Source organism: Oncorhynchus masou, chromosome 22, assembly GCF_036934945.1.
Source record: "Oncorhynchus masou masou isolate Uvic2021 chromosome 22, UVic_Omas_1.1, whole genome shotgun sequence".
In the NCBI taxonomy this organism is placed as follows: Eukaryota; Metazoa; Chordata; class Actinopteri; order Salmoniformes; family Salmonidae; genus Oncorhynchus; species Oncorhynchus masou.
In genome coordinates, this window is record NC_088233.1 from 23,825,078 (window position 1) to 23,845,078 (window position 20,001).

General features: G+C 42.0%; 1 protein-coding gene across 6 annotated transcripts; it reads left to right on the plus strand.

Moving 5' to 3' along the window:
* Window positions 1–1,928: 1,928 nt before the first annotated feature.
* On the plus strand, window positions 1,929–19,628 carry LOC135509211 (uncharacterized). Of its 6 annotated transcripts, none has more exons than XM_064929678.1 (14): window positions 1,929–2,456; window positions 3,400–3,458; window positions 4,582–4,677; window positions 6,292–6,379; window positions 6,526–6,877; window positions 7,531–7,624; window positions 8,525–8,612; window positions 8,839–9,163; window positions 9,376–9,469; window positions 9,565–9,652; window positions 10,738–11,062; window positions 17,875–17,968; window positions 18,067–18,154; window positions 18,358–19,628. In XM_064929678.1, exons 5-14 carry the CDS (start codon window positions 6,598–6,600, stop codon window positions 18,964–18,966), a joined length of 2,085 nt encoding a protein of 694 aa, XP_064785750.1. In that variant the 5' UTR covers window positions 1,929–2,456; window positions 3,400–3,458; window positions 4,582–4,677; window positions 6,292–6,379; window positions 6,526–6,597; the 3' UTR covers window positions 18,967–19,628. The 6 variants fall into 6 exon arrangements, with proteins under 6 accessions (XP_064785750.1, XP_064785753.1, XP_064785752.1 ...); XM_064929681.1 differs by having other exon boundaries at window positions 6,553–6,877; XM_064929680.1 differs by lacking the exon at window positions 4,582–4,677.
* Window positions 19,629–20,001: the final 373 nt, after the last annotated feature.

The window sequence follows — 20,001 nt, forward strand, 5'->3', positions numbered from 1 at the left end:
CTATAAACTGCTGCAGAATTTGTGAACAAATATTTGGATCCAGGTGCGTTGTTTTTCTACCCCATGTTACACGGTTACGACACAGGAAAGACCCAATCATATTGGTTGAAATACACGACACTCATCAAATTCATACGGATCGTCTATAAGTCGAAGTATATGCATATACTGACAAGATACTTGTCTCAATGGAAGTCGTTGTCCACAAAGCGGCACCTGTGTCAAGCTCCCGCCTATTCCTTTCTTTGGATTGGTGGATACATATATTTAAATACATGTTTTAGTATTCGATAAGGGTTGTTGACGTCAACAGCCTGTATTCAATTGGGATATGCTCTTTTCGCCTTCACCTGCTCGTCGAAAATGTTCAGACTTGCTAACTCATTGTAGTCAGCAACCGCGTTCATCCAGTTGGAGGTAACGATGCTTCGTGAGTGACTGTTGTTGATGTGTGCAGAGGGTCCCTGGTTCACGCCTGGGTATGGTCGAGGGGACGGTCTAAAGTTATACTGTTACACACACACCACTTTTCCGTTTCAATAATTTTTGAATATTTAATTAATATATTGAATAACAACTTATAAACATGTTGTTTTTTTAATTTCCCTTCACCAATTTGGACTATTTTGTGTATGTTCATTATATGAAATCCAAATAAAAATCTATTTAAATTACAGGTTGTAATGCAACAAAATAGGAAAAACGACAAGGGGGATGAAGACTTTTGCAAGGCACTGTATATAAAATCTTGTGAGAGAAAAAATGGACAAACATAGAGTGTGCAATATAGAAGGACAGTCAGTGTTCATTCTGAACCTTGGTTGGGGACAGGAGGTCACATGACCAATGAGCTATTGAAATTAGAAAGTTAAAAAAATGTATGTAAAATCGTGTGTGATGAAAATGGACAAACCAAAGGGTATGCAATGCGTAGGCCAACTGAGTGTACATTCTGAACCTTGTTTGAGTCAAGTAGATCACATGACCAAGGAGCTATTGAAATTAGAAACATTGAAAATTAATGTTAAATCGTGTGAGATGAAAATGGATAAACAAAATATTGTGCTATATATATGGCTACTCAGTAGATATTCTGAAAGTAGTTTGAGATTTGCAGGTCCTAAGACGAAGGAGCTATTGAATTTCACAAATGGACAAACAAAAGGTTGTCCAATGTGTAGGCCCACTGAGTGTACATGATGAACCTTGTTTGAGATATGTGGGTCACATGACCAAGGCACTGTTGAATTTCAAAAATGTAAATAAATAACTTAAAATAGTGTGAGATGTAAACTGACAAAAAGAAATGTGTGCAATGTGTGTCTATGCCATCGGGTTAGCTCGAACCAGTTTTGAATGTTTTAAGAGTAATGGTCACTATGTTGATGGTCCCTAACTGCTGTTGGTGGATGTAAGGAAAACTACAGGCGAATAAACAGCAATCACTAACACAAAGAGGCTGCTGACAACATACAGACTTGAAATCATTAGCCACTCTAACAAATGGATCCCTAGTCACTTTATTAATGACACTTTAATAATGAGGTTTACATATCTTGTATTTCTCATCCCATATGTATATACTGTATTTTAGACCATCTATTGCATCTTGCCTATGTCACTCGGTCATTGCTCATCCATGTTTATATGTACATATTCTTATTCCATCTCTTTACTTAGATATGTGTATTATGTAGTTGTTGTAGAATTGTTGGATTACTTGTTAGATATTGCGGCACTGTAATAAATAAAAGCACAAGCATCTGCTAACCATGTATGTGACCAATACAATTTGATTACTCCACTTTTGTTTTGAGCCGACATCACTTTCTGGCAGAACGGGGCAGCCGGCTCATGCCCGGGAGACAGCCCGCTCCCAAAACGAATGCAATCATCTTCCACGCTTTGCAAAATACGCCTGCCCGGGCCAGATTAATAGAATCCCCTCACTAGCCAGCTTGTTAAATAGAAGAAAAACTGCATAACATCTCGTTAAATGTTGTACATTATTGTGCAACCTGTTCTATTTGGTACCAACTCGAAATATTCCTAACACATGGACAAATTTACTGAGAGATGAAAGGAAGAAATTGTTTTGATTGTTATTCTGTTAGTGGGTTGGGTTATCTGAGCTAGCTGCTTGCTACCAAAACGTTAGCGGCCACTATTGCCTGCCTAGGCTACGAAAACGTTAGCTCCTTGCTAAACAACGAATCGAGCGCTGGCAAATCCAAAGTTCTTTGTTTCAACAAACTGCACCTTGAAGAGAAAAATATTATCAAACTCAACGAGATTCTGGCTGCAGGATAGCTACAACTACCTACTCAGCTATTCTTATAGTAAGCTCACTGGATGGAAAGCTTGGGCACGCTTCCTTCCTGTAAGTGTTCACTTCTCCATTCTTTAGCTGGCGCAAATGGTGGACCCACTTCCCGTCACGGATAGCTCTTATAAAAGTGAGTAGCTAATGTTATTAGCTAATTTCCCTTGTCTAATTTAGTTAGCTGGCAGAAGGTCAATTGTAACGTGTGCAATTGCAGGTTGGTTTACTAGTAAAGTCATTTATTATGTGGATTGTTTTTATCAGCTGTGCCTCCATCGAGATCTCTCGCTTGTTATAGACAAGGAGATAGCAATACATTGTGTTTTGTTTACGGTATCTGAAAAGGACATCAAGAGGTTTAATAGAACTCTGTTCCTCCAATGAGGTTATTTTCACAGGACAAATAAATGCTGCCAAGGTTGCCTGGAAGTATTTATTTATTTATTTATTTAACCTTTATTTAACCAGGTAGGCCAGTTGAGAACAAGTTCTCATTTACAACTGCGACCTGGCCAAGATAAAGCAAAGCAGTGTGACACAAACAACAACACAGAGTTACACATGGAATAAACAAACGTACAGTCAATAACACAATATAAAAATATATATACAGTGTGTGCAAATGAGGTAAGGCAATAAATAGGCCATAGTGGCGAAATAATTACAATTTAGCAATTAAACACTGGAGTGATATATGTGCAGAAGATGAATGTGCAAGTAGAGATACTGGGGTGCAAAGGAGCAAAAAAATAATATGGGGATGAGGTAGTTGAGTGTAGAGGTCGACCGATTATGCTTTTTCAACTCAACTCGATACTGATTATTGGAGGACCAAAAAAAGCCGATACCTTTTTAATATACATATTTGTAATAATGACAATTACAACAATACGGAATGAACAATGAACACTTATTTTAACTTTATATAATATATCAATAAAATCTATTTAGTCTCAAATAAATAATGAAACATGTTCAATTTGGTTTAATAATGCAACAACAAAGTGTTAGAGAAGAAAGTAAAAGTGCAATATGTGCCATGTAAAAAAGCTAACGTTTTTAAGTTCCTTTCTCAGAACATGAGAACATATGAAAGCTGGTGGTTCCGTTCAACATGAGTCTTTAATATTCCCAGGTAAGAAGTTTTCGGTTGTAGTTATTATAGGACTATTTCTCTCTATACCATTTGTATTTCATGTACCTTTGACTATTGGATGTTCTAATAGGTACTTTAGTATTGCCAGCCTAATCTCGGGAGTTGATTGGCTTGAAGTCATACTAGAGCTGCTGGCAAACGCAGTAAAGCGCTGTTTGAATGAATGCTTACGAGCCTGCTGCTGCCTACCATCGCTCAGTCAGACTGCTCTATCAAATCATAGACTTAATAATATAATAACACACAGAAATACAAGCCTTAAGTCATTAATATAGTCAAATCCGGAAACGATCATTTCGAAAACAGAACGTTTATTCTTTCAGTGAAATACGGAACCGTTACATTGCACAACCTTCAATGTTATGTCATAAAATTCTGGCATATTAGTTTGCAACTAGCCAGGCGGCCCACACTGTTGCATATACCCTGACTCTGCGTGAAATGAAATGCAAGAGAAGTGACACAATATCCCTAGTTTAATATTGCCTGCTAACATTAATTTATTTTAACTAAATATGCAGGCTTAAAAATATATACTTCTGTGTATTGATTTTAAGAAAGGCGTTGATGTTTATGGTTAGGTACACATTGGTGCAACGACAGTGCTTTTTTCACGAATGCACTTGTTAAATCACCCGTTTGGCAAAGTAGGCTGTGATTCAATGATAAATTAACAGGCACCCTGCAACGCAGGGCAAGCTAGATAAACTAGTAATATCAACAACCATGTGTAGTTAACTAGTGATTATGTTAAGATTGACAGTTTTTTATAAGATACATTTAATGCTAGCTAGCATCTTACCTTGGCTCCTTGCTGCATTCGCATTACCGGTAGTCAGCCTGCCACGCAGTCTCCTCGTGGAGTGCAATGTAATCGGCCATGATCGGTGTCCAAAATGCCGATTACCGATTGTTATGAAAACTTGAAATCGGCCCTAATTAGGCCGACCTCTAGTTGAGTGGGCTATTTACAGATGGGCTATGTGCAGGCGCAATGATCTGTGAGCTGCTCTGAAAGCTGATGCTTAAAGTTAGTGAGGGAGATATGGGTCTCCAGCTTCAGTGATTTTTTTTTTTTTTTTTTTTTTGCAATTCGTTCCAGTCATTGGCAGCAGAGAACTGGAAGGAAAGCCAGTCAAAGGAGGACTTGGCTTTGGGGGTGATCAGTGAAATATGCCTGCTGGAGCGCGTGCTACAGGTGGGTGCTGCTATGGTGACCAATGAGCTGAGATAAGGCGGGGCTTTACCTAGCAAAGACTTACAGATGACCTGGAGCCAGTGGGTTTGGCGACGAATATGAAGCTAGGGCCAGCTAACGAGAGCATACAGGTCGCAATGGTAGGTAGTATATGGGGCTTTGGTGACAAAACAGATGACACTGTGACAGACTGCATCCAATTTGCTGAGTAGAGTGTTGGAGGCTATTTTGTAAATGACATCGCCGAAGTCAAGGATCGGAGGATAGTTAGTTTTACGAGGGTATGTTTGGCAGCATGAGTGAAGGATGCTTTGTTGTGAAATAGGAAGCCGATTCTAGATTTAATTTTGGATTGGAGATGCTTAATGTGAGTCTGGAAGGAGAGTTTACAGTCTAACCAGACACCTAGGTAGTTGTCCACATATTCTAAGTCAGAACTGTCCAGAGTAGTGATGCTAGACGTGTGGGCATGTGCGGGCAGAGATCGGTTGAAGAGCATGCATTTAGTTTTACCTGCATTTAAGAGTAGTTGGAGGCCACAGAAGGAGAGTTGTATGGTATTGAAGCCCATCTGGAGGTTAGTTAACACAGTGTCCAACGAAGGGTCAGAAGTATACAGAATGGTGTTGTCTGCGTAGAGATGGATCAGATATTCAGCAGCAAGAGCGACATTGATGTATACAGAGGAAAGAGTCGGCCCGAGAATTGAACTCTGTGGCACCCCCATAGACTGCCAGAGGTCCGGTCAACAGGCTCTCCAATTTGACACACTGAACTCTGTCTGAGAAGTAGTTGGTGAACCAGGCGAGGCAGTCATTTGAGAAACCAAGTCTGTTGAGTCTGCCGATAAGAATGCGGTGATTGACAGAGTCCAAAGCCTTGGCCAGTTTGATGAATACGACTACAGAGTATTGTCTGTTGTCGATGGCGGTTATGATATCGTTTAGGACCTTTAGCGTGGCTGAGGTGCACCATTGACCAGCTCTGAAACCAGATTGCGTAGCGGAGAAGGTACGGTGGGATTCGAACTGGTCTGTAATCTGTTGGTTAACTTGGCTTTTGAAGACCTTAGAAAGGCAGGATAGGATAGATATAGGTCTGTAGCAGTTTGGGTCTAGAGTGTCTCCCCCTTTGAAGAGGGGGATGACCACGGCAGCTTTCCAATCTTTGGGGATCTCAGACGATACGAAAGAGAGGTTGAACAGACTGGTAATAGGGGTTGCAACAATTGCGGCGGATAATTTTAGAAAGAGAGTTTCCGGATTGTCTAGCCCAGCTGATTTGTAGGGGTCCAGATTTTGCTGCTCTTTCAGAACATCAGCTGTCTGGATTTGGGTGAAGGAGATGGTGGAGGCTTGGGCAAGTTGCTGTGGGGGTGCAGAGCTATTGACTGGGGTAGGGGTAGCAAGGTGGAAAGCATAGCCAGCTGTAGAAAAATGCTTATTGAAATTCTCAATTATAGTGGATTTATCGGTGGTGACAGTGTTTCCTAGCCTCAGTGCAGTGGGCAGCTGGGAGGAGGGGCTCTTATTCTCCAAGTATGTCAGGGTTGGTGTATGAAATTGTATACACCAGTATACCACAACCAGGTTTATCTTTCTTTTAACGGTGCAGTGCAATTCTAAGGGGATTGGGTCTTGATGGAAAGCTGACAGCTGACCGGATTGCCAAAAAGTTGGAAAATCTGAAGACCAAATACAAGGTAAAGTGGACTTGTGTTCTTAGAAGACTGAGATTTCGGACTTCTAAAATAAGTGTTTACTGATATAGTCAATATTTACTGATCATGAAGTCAAAACAAAAAAGCCTCATCCCAGCCATAGTCACACTTTTGTATTTGTCTTTTAGGACTTACAATACATTTTTCTTGGCAAGGACCCTGTTGCTACCAGCATAGCCTCCTGGCCCTGGTTCCAATTTATGGGCGAGGCCATGGAAGGACGCCTTTTCAACAGCGCCCAAGTTTTGGCAGTGGCATCTTTGGCTGGTGAGGCTCCAGGTTCTTCCTCACCATTAACCAACGAGAGAGGACAGGGGGGTGACGGTGCTGACATTTTGGAGTTCTTGATCAAAACTGAGATGGAGGACAGTGTGGGGACAGAGAACTTGGAGGACAATGCAACTGTTAACACTGATGCAACTCAGACTGAGGGCCCTACTACTATGGGCTGGCGAAGAATTTCAGAATGCTCGTATAAAAGTAAGTGAGTGAGTTGGGAATACTCTGATTCTGTTGACCATTCAAATGATTTCTTCAACCTTAATTTGACCAGGAGGTCTGTTTAGTCCAGGGCTCTTCAACACTGTTCCTGGAGAGCTACCATCCTGTAGGTTTTCAGTCCAACCCCAGTTGTAACTAACCTGATTCAGTTCAACTAATTATTAGAATCAGGTGCTGTAGATTAGGATGGTTTGGAGCAAAAACCTACAGGACAGTAGCTCTCCAAGAAAGGGTTGGAGAACCCTGGTCTAGACTCTGGTCTTTAAGGTTCCCTAGTGGCGCAGCGGTCTATGGCACTGCATCTCAGTGCTTGAGGCATCCCTACACACACACTGGTTCAAATCCAGGCTGTAACACAACCGGGCCTTGATTAGGAATCCCATATGGCGGCACGCATTTGGCCCAGCATCGTCCGGGTTTGGCCGGTGTGTGCTGTCATTGTAAATAAGAATTTGTTCTTAACAGACTTGCCTAGTTAAATAAAGGTTCAAATTCAAGAATAATAATTTAATTGTAGTTATTGGTTGTTAGCAAGCTTGCTGCAAAAAATGGTGTGTTATTTGATACATGGTAATGTATGCTCAATCTGATGTACCTGATTCATATTACTGACATTGGTTCCTGCTTATCAGTGACAGAGCAGGAGACGGAGAGAATGATAAAGCTGCGTGCCGTGAATGAGGCTCTCTTCACAGGCAGAAAACATACTGCCAAGCCTGCCTGGAGGTGAGTATGTTTGGAAAGGACATATACAGACCATGTTTTGGCCCAGCACATCCTGTGATTATCTGTCCCAAATCCACCTCCAGCTCCTTTGCACTTATGTATGTCTAAAAGGACTGGATAGGTGTAAACAATATGGTGATAAGTCTTTCAAGCTCGACTTGGCGCTATTAGCATATTACTTATACCTATTTGATAATTTCAGATTTCGTTAACTGCTCTAAATGAGAATTAGTTTGCAAATTGTTGTCTTCGGCATTTTTGTTTGTCTCTGACAGGAGGCTGCTGAGTGGAGGACGGCTCAATAAGGGCTGGAATGGAGTAAATGGAATGGTATCAAACACATGGAAACCATGTGTTTGATGAGTTCGATTACCATTCCATTGATTTCGTTCCAGCCATTACTATGAGCCCGTCCTCCCCAATTAAGGTGCCACCAACCTCCTGTGTTTGAGTTTATTTTATTTTTACAGGGACAGTGCACATTAATCAACGTTTCAGTAAAAGTGACGGTTTTAGCCGGCCGGCTAATTTTCAACCGCAGTCCCTGGGCAGGTTATTAAAAACAATTACAATATAGACAATAGCAACATCGGACAAGCAAGACATAGCATACAGACAGAGCAACATAGGACAAGCAAGACATAGCATACAGACAGAGCAACATAGGACAAGCAAGACGTAGCATACAGACATAGCAACATAGAACAAAAAGCAGCAAGACAAAATTCATAAAAGCAACAAAGTGTTTCCACACCTCATAAGCTACAGACAACATGGAAAGCTGCAACACACAGCTCGGGACCATGTTCACAAATCTGATTGACCTTTAGCCATGTCTTCAAGCATTTTGTGAAAGTGTGATATTTGGTGCAGTTATGTTGTCTCCATGTTTTCCTGCAGAGCTATTTTGAATGAGTTGGGCCTTCAGGGAAAGCTGACTACTGACCAGCTTGCCAAAAAGTGGGATAACCTCAAGAGGCGATATAAGGTAATGTGATAGTGACGGCAGTACTCAACCAGCATATTTGTGTGTTTCATTTTCATTCTTGAATTTTTTTGTATAGTGTATAAGAAACATTCCCAAAGTTTCTTGAAGTTATTCTTGATCCACAATGTATCGCTCTCTCATCACCTCCTGCACACATCTCTTCTCAATTCCACTCCACACTGCTTTGTCCACTGAACCCAGACACTGTATTCCTCTTTTGGTGCAGGAGTTGAAATGTCCAGCCCGCAGCATGGAGAGCAACCCAAATTCCTGGCCCTGGTTCTACCGCATGAATGATGCCATGGAGGGACGATTCGCCGGCTGCGCCCCCATCCTGACGCCAGTAGTAGAGGAGGGTGATGAGGAGTTTGAGCCCTCTCCACTACCAAGGAAGAGGGCTCGTCGGACGCCAGGGAAGGGGGGGATGTCTGAGTTCTTGACAGAGTCTGAGATGGATGAGCTGGTGGAAACGGAGGAGAGGAATGGAGCAGCAGTCTTCCAAGGGGCCACCATAGGGGAGTATCACACGGCCACAGAATTCTCATATAAGCGTAAGTGATGATGTTTTGCCTTTCAAAGGGACTATTTGCTCAAAATATAAATCAATATGATTTTCCACTTTCTTGGAATGGTATAGGTCGACCCAGGCAGTTTATAAAGTGCATGTTTGAGTTATTGGCAATAAGCTAACTAGCAACAAGTTACTTCGATAACAATTCTTTATGAAGAATAACGCTAGTTGTTATATTTGCTTTATTTACAGTGACTGAGGAGGACACCAAGAGATTGATAGAGTTGCGTGCTTCCAATGAGGCTCTTTTCACGGGGAAGAGAAATACGGCCAAGCCTGCCTGGAGGTGAGTTAGCTTGTGTTGGAAGAAACTATTTGGCTAAATAAAAATGTGGTATTTCCAGTCATTGTTTATTTTATACTTCCATTATTTCTCTGTAGGGCTATAGTAAAAGAGATGGGCCTCGCAGGAAAGTTGTCTGCTGACCAGGTTGCCAAAAAGTGGGACAACCTGAAGACAAAATTCAAGGTATTGTAACTAGTGTGTGTCCATGTATATTTAGTCCATGATCTCTCACCCTGTTTCAGGGGCTGTGTGTGTAGTTGCTTGCACATGTACACTGAGTGTACAAAACATTAGTAACACTTTTCCTAATATTGAGTTTCACCCCTTTTGGCCTCAGTACGGCCCCAATTCATCAGGGCATGGACTCTACAAGGTGTCAAGTGTTCCACAGGGATGCTGGCCCATCTTGACTCCAATGCTTCCCATAGTTGTGTCAAGTTGTCTGGATGTCCTTTTGGTGGTAGACCATTCTTTTTATATATATTTATTTCTTTACTCCCTTTTTCTCCCCAATTTTGTGGTATCCAATTGGTAGTTAGTCTTGTCTCATCGCTGCAACTTCCGTACGGACTCTGGAGAGGCGAAGGTCGAGCTGTGCATCCTCCGAAACACAACCCAACCAAGCCGCACTCCTTCTTGACACAATGCCAACTTAACCCAGAAGCCAGCCGCACCAATGTGCCGGGGGAAACACCGCTGACACAGTCACCTGGTGACTGTCAGCGTGCACTGCGCCCAGCCCGTCACAGGATATCCCTGCCGGCCAAAACCTCCCCTAAGCCAGGCAATGCTGGGCCAATTGTGCTCTGCCCCATGGGCCTCACGGTCGCGGCCAGCTGCGACAGGTGGTGGACCATTCTTGATCCATACGGGAAACTGTTGAGCGTGAAAAACCCGGTGGTGTTGCAGATCTTGACACACCAGTGTGCCTGACACCTACCATACCCCGTTCAAAGGCACTTTTGTCTTGCGCATTCACCCTTTGAATGGCACACATACATGATCCATGTCTCAAAGTTTAAAAACAATTATTTAACCTGTCTCCTCCCCTTCTTCTACACTGTTTGAAGTGAATTTAACAGGTGACATCAATAAGGGATCATAGCTTTCACCTGGATTCCCCTGGTCAGTCTCATGGAAAGAGGTGTCCCTAATGTTTTGTACAGTCAGTGTATATGTACATGGATGCTCATATGTGGGACTAGAAGATGGATAGGTCACACTAAGTGATATCTCCTAATAAGTTTATATCTTCTCTTATCCCTTAGGACTTGAAGTATCCGCCGCGTGGCATGGAGAACCAGAGCACCCCTGCCTCCTGGCCTTGGTTCCAACTCATGAATGATGCCTTCGAGGGCCGACTGGCCGCGAGAGCCCCCAAAATAACTCCCATATGGATGAATGAGGAAGACTACTTGTTTGTATCCTCGCCGATGCCTACAGAGAGAGACCCGTGTCCCATGCCAGAAAGGAGTGAGATTTCTGATCTGGAAGAGGGAATGAGACCAGAGGGGACAGAGGTGGATGGAACGGTTACGTTCTTAGACACCAGTGGAGAGGAGTGCCCCACACCTGTTGAATTCTCCTATAAAAGTCAGTGTCATTCCTTCATTATTCATGTCTCTGAATGTTCTTTTCAAGGAGGATAAAATATACTTTTAGAAGTCAAATTTCATGAGTTAAAAATGGATTAATGTTCTCAGTGTTCTCAGATTAATGTTCTCATGGACTCGGGCTGTCCCCGACTAAAATACATCTTGGTCGAATGAGAGTAGTCTTTTCTTTTGAGCAATCGATTGGTCGAAATTTAAAAACATGTACTTTTCCATATATAGACACACCCTATGTGTTTTAATAAAATCAACTATGTGTACTGAACTTGTCTGATGCTTTAAGCTTGCTGTTTTATTAAATAATTGACTCAAGGGAGCCAGAGATCAAGATAGCCTAACCAGAAGGGGAAAACATAACTGTTCCGTACCCTCCTGCTGCTGCTGGCTTTCAAAGATTCTGCCTTGCCGTTACACTCCTGAAGTTGCCGGTAATAGGCTACACCAGGGGTCGGCAACCTTTTTCCATTTGGAGTGACAATTTATCTTACCATTTCTATCGATCTGTGTGCCAGTTATGATTTTCATTTGCACATTTTTGTGGAACAGTCTCATTTAATTTATAGTATTTTATATCTCAATTATTGTAATGTGGTTCATCTAAATTCTATCTAACAAACAAATAAAAACATGGTAGCCTGAAGGTAGAAAATATCCTGATAAATATACTATAAATCACATTGGCTACGCATGTCTGTCTGCAATGAACTTGAAACATGTATCAACTGTGTCCGGCCCAAAGCCCATGCTAGCAAATTTTCAACATCGTATAGAAAATACTGGGCCCTCAGTTTCCCACACTAGTGAGCTTAGGACAGACACAGCTGTAGACTTATTTGTGCAAGGGATAATAAGTAATCAATTATTTTGAAGTTTACACTGGATCAGAGCATTATATTTTACCCTTTCAGGCCGAGTGGTTATCAAAAGGGAGAGAGCTAGAAATATTTGTCAAATACATTGAGGAACTATTGTCATTCTCAATGGAATCTAAAAAGAGACTTTGTTTACTCGCTGTTTGAGTTGAAGACATTTTTAATTTCAGAAGCTCCACAGCTCAATAGTGGGTAGTGAGTTAAGACAATCAGAAATACTATCCAACATCCCCAAATAGGCACATTTATAAGTCAAGTAGCCTAGGCCTACTTCTATATGCGTAATCAGGTGCACATCCTTACTCAACATTGACAGGAGCTCTCCAAACAAAAGACAATGGGAAAAAAATGTACAATTTGTAAATGTTAAGAAATAAACCAAAACTTTTTCTCACAAGTGTAGCATAGGTTGTGAGCTCTGTAAACAACGTTTCCACTCCTACCATGAGAGAGCTTCACAAGTGTAATAATAATATTGAACGCATTAACAGAAATTACCGTAACCAAACAAATATTGTAGATTAGAAATTATGTGAATTAAAGTAAATGTAGGTTACTACTGGTGATTACAGTGGGGCAAAAAAGTATTTAGTCAGCCACCAATTGTGCAAGTTCTCCCACTTAAAAAGATGAGGCCTGCCATTTTCATCATAGGTACACTTCAACTATGACAGACAAAACGAGAGAAAAAATCCAGAAAATCACATTGTAGGATTTTTAATGAATTTATTTGCAAATGATGGTGGAAAATAAGTATTTGGTCACCTACAAACAAGCAAGATTTCTGGCTCTCACAGACCTGTAACTTCTTATTTAAGAGGCTCCTCTGTCCTCCACTTGTTACCTGTATTAATGGCACCTGTTTGAAATTGTTATCAGTATAAAAGACACCTGTCCACAACTTCAAACAGTCACACTCCAAACTCCACTATGGCCAAGACCAAAGAGCTGTCAAAGGACACCAGAAACAAAATTGTAGACCTGCACCAGGCTGGGAAGACTGAATCTGCAATAGGTAAGCAGCTTGGTTTGAAGAAATCAACTGTGCAAGCAATTATTAGGAAATGGAAGACATACAAGACCACTGATAATCTCCCTCGATCTGGGGCTCCACGCAAGATCTCACCCCGTGGGGTCAAAATGATCACAAGAATGGTGAGCAAAAATCCCAGAACCACACGGGGGGACCTAGTGAATGACCTGCAGAGAGCTGGGACCAAAGTAACAAAGCCTACCATCAGTAACACACTACGCAGCCAGGGACTCAAATCCTGCAGTGCCAGACGTGTCCCCCTGCTTAAGCCAGTACATCTCCAGGCCCGTCTGAAGTTTGCTAGAGAGCATTTGGATGATCCAGAAGAAGATTGGGAGAATGTCATATGGTCAGATGAAACCAAAATATAACTTTTTGGTAAAAACTCAACTCGTCATGTTTGGAGGACAAAGAATGCTGAGTTGCATCCAAAGAACACCATACCTACTGTGAAGCATGGGGGTGGAAACCTCATGCTTTGGGGCTGTTATTCTGCAAAGGGACCAGGACGACTGATCTGTGTAAAAGAAAGAATGAATGGGGCCATGTATCGTGAGATTTTGAGTGAAAACCTCCTTCCATCAGCAAGGGCATTGAAGATGAAACGTGGCTGGGTCTTTCAGCATGACAATGATCCCAAACACGCCGCCCGGGCAACGAAGGAGTGGCTTCGTAAGAAGCATTTCAAGGTCCTGGAGTGGCCTAGCCAGTCTCCAGATCTCAACCCCATAGAAAATCTTTGGAGGGAGTTGAAAGTCCGTATTGCCCAGCAACAGCCCCAAAACATCACTGCTCTAGAGGAGATCTGCATGGAGGAATGGGCCAAAATACCAGTGTGAAAACCTTGTGAAGACAGAAAACGTTTGACCTCTGTCATTGCCAACAAAGGGTATATAACAAGCTATTGAGACACTTTTGTTATTGACCAAATACTTATTTTCCACCATAATTTGCAAATAAATTAATAAAAAATCCTACAATGTGATTTTCAGGATTTTTTTTTTCATTTTGTCTGTCATAGTTGAAGTGTACCTATGATGAAAATTACAGGCCTCTCTCATCTTTTTAACCACAATTGGTGGTTGACTAAATACTTTTTTGCCCCACTATATATGTAATGGGGAATTGATAGACACTAACAATCAAAAGGGCAAACAATTCACACAAGGAAGTTATGAAACAATAAATGTGCATGAAATGGCGGGAAAGACGTGCTTTGTGCAGCTTAGCCACACTCCCCTTTTCCTTGGATAGTGGCATCCCCACCGGCGAGAATCAGACATGTCAAGTGTGCCATGAAAAAATGTATATATTTGCGACTGCTCAACTAAAAAATTCTCGGCCGACCAAGAGCCTATCGACCAGACAATCAACCAGTTGACTAAATGCAGTCAGCCTTAATATGAACCATATACAGAGCCCTCAAAGTAATACTCCTTGACTTATTCCACATTTTGTAGTTACATTCTGAATTCAATATTGATTCATATTTTCTTTATCACCCACCTACACACAATACCCTATAATGAAGAGTGAAAATATGTTTAGAAACTTTTGCAAAATTATTAAAAATAAAATACAGATCTAATTTAAGAATTCACACCCCTGAATACTTTGTTGAAGCACCTTTGGCCGAGATTACAGCATGAATTGTCTTGTACAGTGCATTCGGAAAGTATTCAGACCCCTCTACTTTTTCCATGTTTTGTTACATTTTAGAATAAGGCTGTAATGTATTACATTTAAATGTTTTCCTCATCAATCTACACAAAATACCAAATAATGAAAACCGGTTTAGACATTTTTTCAAATGTATAAAAACCTTTTTTTTTTTTTTTACATACCTTACTTACATAAGTATTCAGACCTTTTGCTATTAGACTCAATTGAGCTCAGGTGCATCCTGTTTCCATTGATCATCCTTGAGAAGTTTCAACAACTTGATTGGAGTCCACCTGTGTTAAATTCAATTGATTGGACATGATTTGGAAAGGCACACACCTGTCTATATAAGGTCCCACAGTTGACAGTGCATTTCAGCAAAAACCAATCCGAGACAGGATCCGAGACAGGATTGTGCTGAGGCACAGATCTGGGGAAGGGTACCAAAAGAATGGCTGCAGCTGTGAAGGTCCCGAAGAACACATCATTCTTAAATAGAAGAATTTTGGAACCACCAAGACACCTCCTAGAGCTGGCCACCTGGCCAAACTGAGCAATTGGGGGAGAAGGGCCTTTGTCAGGGAGGTGACCAAAAACCCGATGGTCACTCTGACAGAGCTCCAGAGTTCCTCTGTGGAGATGGGAGAACCTTCCAGAAGGACAACTATCTCTGCAGCACTCAACCAATCAGGCCTTTATGATAAAGTGTCCAGAGAATCCACTCCTTGGTAATAGGCATATGACAGCCCACTTGGAGTTTGCCAAAAGGCACCTAAAGACTCTCAGACCATGAGAAACAAGATTCTCTGTTCTGATGAAACCAATATTGAACTCTTTGGCCTGAATGCCAAGTGTCATGTCTGAAGGAAACTTGGCACCATCCCTATGGTGAAGCACGGTGGTGGCAGCATCATGCTGTGGGTATGTTTTTCAGCGGCAGGGACTGGGATACTATTCAGGATCGAGGAAAAGATGAACAGAGCAAAGTACAGAGAGATCCTTGATGAAAACCTGCTTCAAGTCACTCAGGACCTCAGACTGGGTGAACGTACACCTTCCAACTGTACAACAACCCTCAGCACACAGCCAAAACAACGCAGGAGTGGCTTCAGGACAAGTCTCTGAATGTCCTTGAGTGGCCCAGCCAGAGCCCGGACTTGAACCTGATCTCTGGAGAGACCTGAAAATAGCTGTGCTCCGACGCTCCCCATCCAACCTGACAAAGCTTGAGAGGATCTGCAGAGAAGAATGGGAGAAATTCCCCAAATACAGGTGTGCCAAGCTTGTAGCGTCATACTCAAGAAGACTCGAGGCTGTAATCACTGCCAAAGGTGTTTCAACAAAGTACTGAGTAAAAGGTCTGATATTTCCATTTTTTATATTTAAAACATTTGCAAATATTTCTAAAAACCTGTTCTTGCTTTTTTATTGTGGGGTATTGTGTGTAGATTGAGTGGGTAAACAATTTAATACATTTGAGTAAGGCTGTAACCGAACAAAATGTGGAAAAAGTCAAGGGGTCTGTATACTTTTCCGAATGCACGGTTTACTTTTATTTGGTATTTTATTAGAATCCCCATTAGCTGTTGCAAAACCAGCAGCTACTCTTCCTGGGGTCCACACAAAACATGAAACATAATGACATAACACAGAACATCAATAGACAAGAACAGCTCAAAGACAGAACTACATACAAAAAAAATGTTTATACGTAGCCTACATATCAATGAATACACACAAACTATCTAGGTCAAATATCTGCATTTGAAGATTTTCTCAAGCTGTCTCACCCACCAAGTTGGGTGGGGAGTGTGGGAGAACAGCAATCTAAGTCTTTCCAAAGATTTTCAATTGGATTCAAGTCTGAACTTTGGCTGGGCCACTCAAGCGCTTTCACATTTCTGTTCTGAAGCCATTCCAGGGTTGCTTTGGCTGTATGCTTGGGGTCATTGTCCTGTTAGACTGAGGTAAAGATTTCCATTCCAAGGTCATTTGCACTCTGAAGCAGGTTCTCGTCAAGGATTTGCCTGTATTTGGCTCCATTCCTTGTTCCCTCTATCCTTACCAGTTTCCTAGTCCCTGCCGCTGAAAAGCATCCCCATAGCATGATGCTGCCACCATGCGTCATGATTTGGATGGTGTTCAGACCGGCGACCAGCTGTGCCTGGTTTTCTCCAGACATAGTGCTTTACATTCAGGCCAAATGGTTACATTGTCTCATCAGATTATATAATCTTTTGCCTTATGCGCTGAGTCTTTTACATGCCTTTTTGCAATCTTCAGGTTGCCATGTGGCTTTTTCTCAGGAGTGGCTTCCTTCTGGTACACTCTTCCATAAAGTCCAGATTGGTGAAGTGTTATAGAGATTGTTGTCCTTCTGGCCAGTTCTCCCATCTTAGCCAAGGAACTCTGTAGTTCTGTCAGAGTGGTCATTAGGGTCTTGGTCATCTCCCTGACCAAGGTCTTTCTTGCCTGATTGCTCAGTTTGGTTAAATGGCCAGCTCTAGGCAGAGTAGATCCAAATTTGTTAAATTTCCCAATGCTGGAGACCACTGTGCTGTTGGAATCTTTCAACACTCTAGAAATAGTTTTACACCCTTCCCCAGAAATATGCCTCCTCACCACTCTATTTCAGAGCTCTACAGCCAGTTCCTTGGACTTCATGGTATAGTTTCTGCTCTGACATGCACTGTCAACAATGGGACCTTATATAGACAGGTGTTTTCTTTCTAATTTATCTCCAAACAATTCAATTGGCCACAGGTGGGGAGGCAGGGTAGCCTAGTGGTTAGAGCGTTGGACTAGTAACCGGAAGGTTGCAAGTTCAAATCTCCCGAGCTGACAAGGTACAAATCTGTCGTTCTGCCCCTGAACAGGCAGTTAACCCACTGTTCCTAGGCCGTCATTGAAAATAAGAATTTGTTCTTAACTGACTTGCCTAGTAAAATAAAATAAATAAAAAGGTGGACTCCAATTTGTAGTGAAGTCTCAAAGATGATAAAAGGAAATTGGATGCACCTGAGCTCAATCTGGAGTAAAAGGGTGTGAATACTTATTTAAATGAGATTTCTATATTTCATGATTGTGAGAGAAAAAAAAATCAACAAAACAACAAAATGTGGAATAAGTCAAGGTGTATGACTACTTTATGAAGGCACTGTAGGCAACAATCAAGAAAAACATATTGGCAAACGAATAGTAACTTTAATTTTGTTTTGATGACAGTGACAGAGCAGGATACGAGGAGTCTGATTAAGTTGCGTGCGGCCAATGAGGTTCTCTTCACTGGGAGGCGAAATGCTGCCAAGGCTGCATGGAAGTGAGTAGGATTTAGTATCAAAATAGATGTCAATAACGAAGCACTAAAGTCAGATATGCATAATCAACACTGATCACATTGGTTATTTTTGTGTGCAGGGCCATTTTAAAAGAGTTGGTTCTCCTGGGAAAGGTGTCAACTTACCAGGTGGCCAAAAAGTGGGACAACTTAAAAAGAAGATATAAGGTAAACTGTCAAGTGTTTCTGGCAAATTTCTGCAACATGAAATAATCAAAGTGTAAATAGATCAAAATCAGAATGTTTATATTGAAGGACCAATCCTTAATAATGTCCATGCATTGCTAAAACACTTTCACCCAGCTGAAGTCTGCTCTGTTGTTTGTATTCTACACTGTGGTCACACTTGTCCCCTCTTGTTCCCTGAACAGGACCTGAAGTACCCACCTGTGGGCATGGAGAGCATAGCAGACAACGCTGCTTCCTGGCCATGGTTCTACCTCATGAATGAGGCCATGGAGGGCCGCCTCGCCGCCAGCGGACCTGTCTTGACCCCCATAACGGAGGGTGATGACCCCGAGCCTTCCCCTTCACAGTCCTCTCGAAATAGAGGATGCCCATTGCTGGAAAAGGGTGACATCACACTGGAGTACCAACAAGAGATTTATGTGCACCCCACCATAGAGGAGTGCCACCGGGCCACAGCGGAGTGTGAGAGTGCACTGAGAGAGGAGAGGTTGGGTAGGGGACCAGCAGGGGGCACTGCTGCTCAGAAGTCAGTGACACTGGAGAGAGGGTGGGAGATGGTGGAGAGGGAGAGGGCAGCATTAGAGGGGGATAGAGCGGCGGTAGACCGAGAGCGGCAGTGGCTGGAGAGCGAGAGAGCCAACTTGGCAAGAGACAGGATGCTGTTGGAACAGGACATGGCGGCACTTGGTAGAGAGAGAGAGGCCTTTGAGAGCCAGAGGGCAGCAGTGATGATGCACAGTGCTACAGGGGTGCACACCGGACACGTAAACCACTGTGGGATGGGGATGTAGACCTATAGTATTAACTGCCTTGGAAGCCAAGGACTGTTCAAGAGCCTTCAAGTTAATTAGAGGAGTCTTTTCAGCATGCTTTCACCTTATTGGCTCGAGATTAATAAATGTTTTACATTCACAAGAGAACGCGCTGTCTTTGATTTGTGATTGATACATTCAAAACATCTAAACGTAATGGTCTATTAAACTAACCAGTGACAGAGACTTCAATCTGTAAAATGGTGGACTTGTTTTAAATGTCATTTGAGAATTTCTCTTTCTTTTGACAGAACAGGCTAATGATGTCATGTAATCCTTAGTGTTTGTGGTGTGACTCATTATCTCAATGGCCTCATCCTGTCTTTTCAGTCTCGGTTGCAATTATATTGTAATATAAGACAAAATTAGCACTATAAGTGAGAGAACTGAATTTGTTATGGAAGTGTTAACTTTTTATGTACTGACTACTTTTCTCTAATGTGAAATTTGTTTCCATTTTCAAACAATGAATATCCTATAAATTACTGCCAAAAAAGTATGGAGGTGAAATATTGTTTGAGAAATCAAATCACAGTATGACCAAAGCTCAAGTGAGAAATGTGGTGGAATATATTTTTTGAGGAAATGGTACCCGCTCAACAATTGTGTATAGCCTACAATAAAAAGGATCATACTCTGCTCATGATTTTCTTGTTATCGGATCTGTACAAATGTAGAGGACTAGGGGCTAAAATCAATGGATGGTTAGGTTTGAACGTAACAGCTATTTTATTTGACCTTGATATAACTCAACATAGTAATGCATGAAATTAAATCTGTTTGTGTCCAGATGCCCTTTGTAGCCAGCTGAAGAAGCTTTGCTCTGAGAATCTCCAGGTGGACTTTATAAAGTCCTTGTCTAACCCGCTCCACTGGCTGGGACAGTGTGCCAAGTGCTGGGACAAGTCCTTCTTTCTTCACGGACCTGGAGGTCATGCAGTTCCACCAACTGTCCAGCTTGAAGTGTCATCGCGGCTGCAGCCTCCAGTGCAGTGAGCAGAGTGTTTCCGGGTG

What these genes read in the sequence shown, in the direction of transcription:
- LOC135509211 (XM_064929678.1), top strand. Translation starts at nt 6,598, where the DNA reads ATGGGCGAGGCCATGGAAGGACGCCTTTTCAACAGCGCCCAAGTTTTG. An exon ending in CACAGAATTCTCATATAAGC is followed by an intron (nt 9,164 to 9,375) that starts GTAAGTGATGAT and finishes CTTTATTTACAG; the next exon opens with TGACTGAGGAGGACACCAAG. An exon ending in TGTTGAATTCTCCTATAAAA is followed by an intron (nt 11,063 to 17,874) that starts GTCAGTGTCATT and finishes TTTTGATGACAG; the next exon opens with TGACAGAGCAGGATACGAGG.